The following is an 8,410-nucleotide window of genomic DNA, read 5'->3' on the forward strand; positions in this document are numbered from 1 at the left end:
AATGAATGTTGGTCACATCTAGCGAGTGTCTGGAATGAGGACACGATGCAGATTTATTAGAAATTACAATTATGTATGAAGATTATGTGACCGTTAACTGTTTTTACTACCTGGTAAATTGTCAAGTGAAATTTGACAACTTCAGAATATATGTAGAGCAACTTTGAGGTTCATTTGGCGACTCTGTTTGAAGAAATTGGAAATACTGCCCTCATTGTCCAACCAAGGGAGGGTGCTCCTACTGTGCTGTGTCAGTTGTCTGGAAATCTCTTCCATTGCATATCTACACTGCGGACTCTAAATAGATGACTTTCCTCTTCTCCTCTACCTATGCCTGATCGTTTCCATCAATTATTGTCTCCAGTCCTACCCTCACAGTACAGACACCTGCTTCCATTAGTATGCCCCTGTCTCATGAATTCACAATGCACGTCTCTCCTTGGTGTACAGCATTTCGAGATGCGGTCACTTTCAGATGCATTATACATCTCAACTGTATTGTATACACACCCAATAAATCAATAAATGCCTCACTGCCCCCCCCCCACCACCACTCCAGGTTGTGATACAGCCCTTGAAAAAAATCAGGGCTACGTACCTGGGTGCCATGGCTCTAACCAACTGGCCCAAGACGGAGGGGGTCAGGGTGACTGTCACGCTGGGGTCAGGAGAAAGCAACATGAAAGGTAACAAAATTCATTCAATGTTTGGAAAAATACGTATAAGGAGAAATATATAACTGCAAAATTCTGTCATGAAATATTGGTTATTGCTATTTTTCTCCCACTTATCAGCGTTGTGTCATCACGATACAAAGACATTTGTATGCACTAATACCACCCCATGTCAAAGGCCGGTCTCTGGAACTACTTCCAAGGCTCGTAAATTACTTGTTTTCTACATCCGATGATGCACCTACTCACGTGTCCTGCATGACAAAGCAGTCAAACCAAACTTTTTAGTTTTAGTCCCCACAGCTAAATTTTGCCCAAAAAAAAGTACAAATCTAATTATTTTATGATGCTGATCGGTGACTAAGACCATGAGTCAGCTGCTCTACATAGCCGACTTTAATAGTGGATAGCTGAAACTCGGATCCTAACCCAGGATCTAGGCAGTGCTGGCTCAAGCATCTCTGATGCAGCCCTTATGAACTCCCTGAGCCACCTGGCCCACCCAGGCCCTCATCTGAGGCCCACGCGACTCTTTCTAAGTCTACCTTTCTAAGAATCTGAGTGCCCTGGGAACACTCCCCCCACCTACCCCCACCTCTCTATGGCCCTGCGGCTGGCTACCTCTTGAGTGCTGAACGCAGAGTGTTTGTTTTTTCACCCGCAGGCCAGTGCAGTGCCAGCCAGCTACAGGCCATGCACGTCCTGCCCTTGGCCAGCAACCTCCAGTGTCACACGCAGTTCAGCAACCCCGAGGTGACGCACGTCACAACGCATGCGGCGTTCAGCGTCTCGCCCGCGTTCGACGTCGCCAACGGTGAGGCCCCGGGGCGTCGGTATGCACCTGTAGCACACGTATGACGAGACACGTGCGTGACAGAAACATGGACACCACATAAATGTGACGCACACACACACACACGTGTTTATCACATGAATGGATGTGGCACACACATGTCCGCGGGAAAACACGGGAGATTGTACTGGCAAATGCCAATGGAAATTGTCGTCCCGTCAACTTGTGCATTAGATTCTAAATGCTTGTTAAAAGCTAGAGGCTGCACTCCTGTAATCTGACACGTGGACTTGGGCAGTGAACAATGCTCGGAGGAATGAATGCCAGTGGTCGAGTATACCCACCAAGTGGCAACCAATGGAGGGAAGATGCTCGAAAGCACGACCATGATTGGACCGTGAGAGATAGTGGCACCTTAACAGGGCCTTCATCCAGCAGCGAATTAATTGTGGCTGATGATGAGGATAATGTATATGGATATCCATATCGTACGTCACATTGCTATGCAAAGACGAGCATGCAATGACGGGAAGCTCGTGGGGTTAAACGACCGCACCGCGCATCGCAGGGCACTACACGTGCGACGTCTCGCCGTTGCCGCTCGCCGACGCCGGGCGGCAGAAGTCTCTGAGCGTCGCCGCCACAAGCGTGCACGTCTGGGCGACCGTGCGCGAAGCTTCCTGCGGCGGCGACGGCGTGGGCTGCGGCGGTGGCAACGACGGCGGGGGCGGCGCGACTGCCCACGGCACCGCCGTGGCCGTGGTGCCGTTCTTGCCGGCGTTCTACGTGGAGCCGCGGGAGGTGGTACTCTCCGGGCGACATGCTGCAGCGTTGTTCACCGTGCACGCCACCGAGGAGGCGCTGCGCTACCTGGAGGTGACGCCGGAGCGTCGCGACAAAACGCGTGCTCGACACGCCTGTGTGTGCGTGTGGTTTGTGTTGTTAGGCTGGAAAACCCTGGACCAGTTTCAACTTCAACAGTCTCATTGGGAGAGTAAGGGCTGTTAGACAAATGCTGATGTGTATTCTTACGGTATAGTGCACGAACTATCAGCATAAAACAGCAGTGTTGCATAAAAAGAGTCTCGAGGCTTTCCTGGAAAATAGGCTCATCGTGTGCTGTGCTCGGTCGATTATCACGTCGCAGGATTGTGAGAGATGCCGATAGCTTGAGAAAGCCTTCATCCAACAGTGGATTGATGCTGACTGATGATCTCTTTCTTATGGCTTATGTAGAGCAACCATAAGAGATTCAGTGGGAAGTGTGTCATCATTCGATTGCTTTCTCTGAGGATTGGTAATTTCAGCTACACTCACCCACTTACCCACTCACCCATGTTTATATTTGGAGCAATGCAAAGTTATATAGTCCCTAGTTTGGAGTTTGTAGTCTCAGTTGCACACAAATGGTGACTGAACATCGATCATCAATTTCCCAGTCAGAAAAGTGACATGTGAAGCTGATGATGACGATTGTAAACAAAGCTGACAGGTGCAAAGACATTTTAGTCAGCGGTGCTTGGCTTAACTACTTCTTTGTGTTGGTACCGTGCCCTAGGTGAGCAGCAACAAGCCGTTCGTGCTGGTGCAGCGCAGCAGCTTGGGTAGCAACTGGGTGCAATTCTCAGTGCAGCTGACGGACGACAACACCGCCCTGCGCCACGTCAACGGGGAGGAGGTGGCAGGGCCGATGTCCGAGGCTGTCCCCGTGGTCTCCGTGAGCTGCTCTGCCACGGGGCAGCGGCAGGAGCTGCATGTTCACCTTGCGGTCGCCGGTGACGCCACCGCCGCGGCATCGCGTGAGCCCTCCACCGCAGCACCACACATAGTTTAACCGGAATGTGAGTTTTACGATTGGTCCTCTGACAATTTGAAAGAGCTGAGATGGCAGGTTTGTGTTGAAGCTATTGGTAACTGGCGTCTAAGTCTTGAGCATTCGTTATCACGAAATCTTGTGTGTCTGATCCATCGCGAATGTGCACTGATCACACGTAATAAGCTGTTTAGATTACTACCGTTTTAAGACCTTGGCAAAATGTTGAGGTTGCTGATGTTGAGGTTGATGAGCAGACGTGGAAAACTGCTGTCAAAATCTATTAAAATATTAATTCTGTCACTTTACACATTTTCTCCGAGTAGATTTGAAGACCGCTTTGCACCTCCGATTAGCACAGTTGGCTATGTACGGTGCAAATGAGGTTCAACATACCGCTGTCAAAAACAATGACAAATAATGTAAACCTCCATGCTCACATGAGCTTTGGCAAGTGCTCATCCCACGTGCAGCATTTATCAAACTCTAGTCCTTGCAGCTCCACCACCTCATGTGCCATGCCACCGTTAATAGGTGCTCGCTAATGACATTCTTCCGAACAAGACTGTTGAGGCTATACGGGAGGTCTTTGTCTTTGTGTTTCCATCAGTGTCCAGTGAGCCTGCTCATGAGGGCTCATTTCAGCACCTGATGAAGGGCCACCAGAACTTCCTGCTCATCCTCTTCCTCATCCTCTTGAGTGTTGCCCTCGCCATCATCGGTGAGATCGCAACGTGCGGACAATGGAGCTGCTCTGTGTGTTCGTCTCGTTTGTTTCTGGTGTTGCGTTCTGTTTTGCGAAGCTAGTGTGTGCATGAGTAAAGCTGGGAGTAACACTTTGTGCCACCTGAATGTCGTTTAAAAGTTCAACTTGTGTACGTTACACATTGTATTCATGGATGAATGAGTGTGGCAAAGTGTTTGCGACAGCTCCACAATTCCATGAATGTGGGTTCCATTTCCTGCTATGGGCAACATTGGTGAGAAGTGATACTCTCTCCCCATCCTCTAATTCGACTCGACCTTAAATGAGTACCTGGTGCTGTGCGGTAACAACAGCAACACCACCCCCTCGTGCACCGTGCGAACCTTAATAGATGCTCATTAACACCATTTATTGAAGTCTTTTAAGGCCGCAAAGGTGATGTTCATCTTTTTTGTGTGTGTGTTAGTGTACTACTCAATGGTGGCACCGGGGCAGTCTGTGCAGCACCCGGCCTTCCTGCCACGTGGAGCGTCTCCCCTCCACAACAACTCCCCCGGTGAGTACCGGCACGAGCGGTTGTGCGAACCGCGAGCAATTCCGTTCACATTAACAATGGGCGCATGTGCGAGAGCTTTGTGAGCGCGTGGGACTTGGACGGCGTTGACTGATTGTATCTGTCCACGCAGCCACCCCTCTGTCGCCATGGCGCTCCGATTCTCCCGAGAGCCCCGCCTCGCTTCGATCCAGCCCCAACAAGCGACTGTGGAGCACGGAGACCGCGGACTACCTGCACCGGCGTAGTTAACCAGGCGCTGGCCACGGGGCCGCCAGCCGCCAACAACGCACTGCACCACCGGGATGACTCCTGCACGATCAGGCACAACTGCAGTCCCTACCACCACCACCACAGCACCAGCCTCCTCGACCCACCCGACACCCAATGGCAGAGCCAGCACTCATCCACGGCACTCACACACAGGCACTTCGTGAGCTTTCCTCACTTAATGGTAATTGAATAGTATTGTGTTTCTTTATGCGAGTCGCGATTAAGGCAATGCGAACATCGCAGACTGTGCTGGCCGGGCGGTCATATATTTGCAGCTGAGGGCTGCACTTCCAAAAGCACCTGGACTCTTAACTGCTACTCTCAGGTTACATGGGAGTTGGTCACATGGCCAGAAGGCTGGTCACATGGTGGACCGGAGAAAATGTGATAACGCGGAACGACCGATCCAGGTTATTCCCACATTGTTCCACCGAGTACCAACGTTCTACCGAAGGTCAGTATTTTCCCCTCTTATACGGAAAATTACTGATGTGTATATATTTTTTTTACTGAAAAATAGAATTACATGAATAATGTTGCGTATATCACTTCTTCGAGCCATGCAACTGTTGCTTTGCGAATGCTTTGTTTTGTTTAAGCAACGTTAAATGCTTATCAAAATTGGCTTCCAACGATAATGCTGCCACATAAGTGTGCTTTGGTTTTCTTATGCATGCTCTCTTAATATTGTTTCAAGATTTATCTTTCTTTTGAAGTGTATTTAATCAAACCTGTGAATTCGGCTTCACAGTACCATTCAGGTTGTAGGATTTGGAACTGTGACATGTATTGCAAAAAGAGCCTTACCTAGCGAACCGCTGGTGCCTCAATGCTATTGTTTAGCACAAATTGTGTTTTAAAAATATCTTAATTGCGTTCCACAGTGAGGCTTTCCTGGGTAAACATGTATAATAACAGTAAAAGCTATGAAGCGCAGGGTTCCATTAATACAATTGCGAAATAATACCATGTGGTTCTACAGAATTTGTGTGCCACAGGTGGCCGGCAGCTGTTATTGGAATAGTCGGGCATTTAGGCTTTTCTCCTTGTGTATCAGAAATCTAAACATAAATCGGCTCTAGAATAAGCGTTGTACTCCCGCCTAGTACCACATTTTATAGCCACCAGGCATGTTACGATGCATCGAGTCATAAATTAATACAAATTATGTTAATTAATCAAGCATTGAATCGATTACTTTTTGGGATGATTAAATGATCCAGCGGTAGCGCACTTGCCACTTTTTGACGAGGTTCCCAGTTCAAGCCCTGGTTGATAATCGGGTGTATTATAAATAAGCACCGTCTGCTTCACAGCGGATGTTAATCGATCCCGTTATTTGAGAGTAGGCCATGTGTGCCAACAGCACCATTCCAAATTTGCCAAATTTGAAAAATTACCTGCAAATTGTTCAATTGGGAAACAGGCAATCATTGCCCCCACTATGAAATTACTGGAGACCTTGTCTGTTAAACATGCCATCATTATAGCCTTGCGCTATAAGAATGTTGCAAATACCAAATGTACTAATTGCATTTATTTGGCACTGAAAGCACCATCACATTAATACTCAACATAAACACTGAAAATTCTATACAATGATAAAAATAGATTGTTTCTTCTTTTAAGTTATATGCAGATGATTTGCTGTTACATTTTGACTTACGGATTTAGAGCAAAAAACGCTTATATTGTGAAATAATACACGTGAATGTAAGAACCTTACGAAATAATCAATGCCAAAATCAAATGGCGGCCTCCCGTTACTCGTTTCATTTCAAGGAATAGCTGGGCGGTACATCACTAAACGCCTGTTGACCACATGGTATAGAAACCTTGGACCCCCCCCCCCCACTGCTTCTCTCCCGCTGGAGCCGAGACATAGCCCCGGTGTGTGACTCTGCAGGGATTGCGATGGGCACTGGACCACTCCTAAAGCTGCACGCTACGTAAGCAGCGAATGTGAAGGATTCTGAGTGGTAACTGGTGGAACGCTGGCTCCCTCGCAAAGAGCCATTTGCACGCCAGGGACCAGCTCTACCATAAAACACCCAGGGCTTAACGTCAGCCTAGTCTGCTGTCTGGAATGCCACATCCGGTATGTGTGGCCACATGCGGTATATAGACTTCTTGCTACGGCTGTGTGGCTGCTTTTGTCACACGTCAGTCTATCGGTGACTCGGAAAATATTCAGTGGGTACCAAAGTTTTGCATAAACCAATCCAGGTATCCCTCGATTTACGAAAGGGATGCGTTCTTCAGAAAACACGCAAAAACTGAAATTTCGTGAATCGTAATGGCTTTTTCTATTAGATAAAAACAATTAGGGGTGTGTTTCGGACAGTCATTCCAAACACTTTTCACAATACAAAAAAAATAAAGAACATGCATTTTAAAACGATTGAATAATTTAAAACAAAAATAACCTTTTCGGGGAACTCTCCAAAACATCTGCATGTTGAAAAGACTGAAAAGGTGACGTTGAGGCGTTACTGTTGCACTGTGGATATACCGTGACGTCGCGGATGAATGACGCATTCTCCCAGGTTCTTCTTGTTTGGTGTCATGGCGCGTGCCATGTGAAATTTCGTTTATGCGGAAATTCTATTTCGTTAATAGAAAAGTGTCCATAATTTGTCCATTGTGTGAACGCGAAATTTTGTAAACCGAGCGTCTGTAGATCGAAGGATACCTGCCCCATGTTGAGGATTCAGAGCGATTGTAGAGGTGACATTGTGTGTGTGCACTGTGCTTTAGGCAAAACTGATGACAGCCCTTGGATAAATGGGGCAGCCAAAGATGCCAACTCCCCGTGAGTCATGCCAGGTCCAATGATGTGGACCTAGCATGGCTAACAATACACCAGGCATCCCCACTTCCAGCTGTCCACACTGAGCCTTGGTTGGACTGTTAGTTGAGACAGCAGCCCCCGTGCATGTATGAGCTGAGAAATGCTGCTGTTCTGACAATGTGTTGCAGCCAATCGGTAGCCCTAACCCCAAACCCTATACACATAACTCGCAGGGGCTATTATAAGGAAATGTTAACATTGGCAATGGGGCTCTGTCATGTATTAAATGCGTTTAGTATTTGGCAACATAGCATTTACAGTGTACAGGGCAACATTTACAGTTTGAAATGGAGAAATAGTTTTTGTCATCACTTGGCGTTAAAATCGGCCTTGGATGCTCGGTTACGTTAAACCCATCGCCACAACAAATGCTCATGAGCCCCACTGCCAATTGTGATCGATGCCAGCGGTATTTTTGACGACAGCTTTCATGATGATGAGCAATACAGGTGGCGAGCACAGTGTTATCGCCCACGGGCCTCAGATTTACTGTGAATTTGCAAGTATGATGCCGGGTCTAATCATCACCTCGACAGGATTCCAGGGTGAGATGTACACACCTGTTGTTTGAGCTGCTCGCCACTCGTGTGTATATGTGGAAGTACGGAGTGTTGTTTGCTCAGGGACATTGGCCTGTGTGATTCACCACTGTAAAAAAAAAACATTCATTTTTGGCAGCTGTTATTCTTAGGTGATTGTTTTTAAATGTTGGGAGATGACCAGTAAAGAGCTTTGGAATATCTGCTA

General features: G+C 47.6%; 1 protein-coding gene across 3 annotated transcripts in view; it reads left to right on the plus strand.

The window, feature by feature from the left end:
• NUP210 (nucleoporin 210) overlaps nt 1-8,403 on the plus strand; it is a 41,739-nt gene extending 33,336 nt beyond the window's left edge. For 2 of the 3 annotated variants that reach the window (XM_076070689.1, XM_032963443.2), the window contains 7 exons: nt 560-686; nt 1,339-1,488; nt 2,036-2,343; nt 3,026-3,266; nt 3,891-4,001; nt 4,453-4,542; nt 4,673-8,403. In XM_076070689.1, coding sequence (XP_075926804.1) covers nt 560-686; nt 1,339-1,488; nt 2,036-2,343; nt 3,026-3,266; nt 3,891-4,001; nt 4,453-4,542; nt 4,673-4,791 — 1,146 coding nt within the window. In that variant the 3' untranslated portion in view covers nt 4,792-8,403. The remainder of the gene's footprint in view (nt 1-559; nt 687-1,338; nt 1,489-2,035; nt 2,344-3,025; nt 3,267-3,890; nt 4,002-4,452; nt 4,543-4,672) is intronic. The other variant, XM_076070690.1, reaches the window with a different exon arrangement.
• Nucleotides 8,404-8,410: the final 7 nt, after the last annotated feature.

This window comes from Petromyzon marinus, chromosome 30 (genome assembly GCF_048934315.1).
Source record: "Petromyzon marinus isolate PM22_M1 ecotype Great Lakes invasive population chromosome 30, UKy_Petmar_22M1.pri1.0, whole genome shotgun sequence".
Taxonomy (NCBI): Eukaryota; Metazoa; Chordata; class Hyperoartia; order Petromyzontiformes; family Petromyzontidae; genus Petromyzon; species Petromyzon marinus.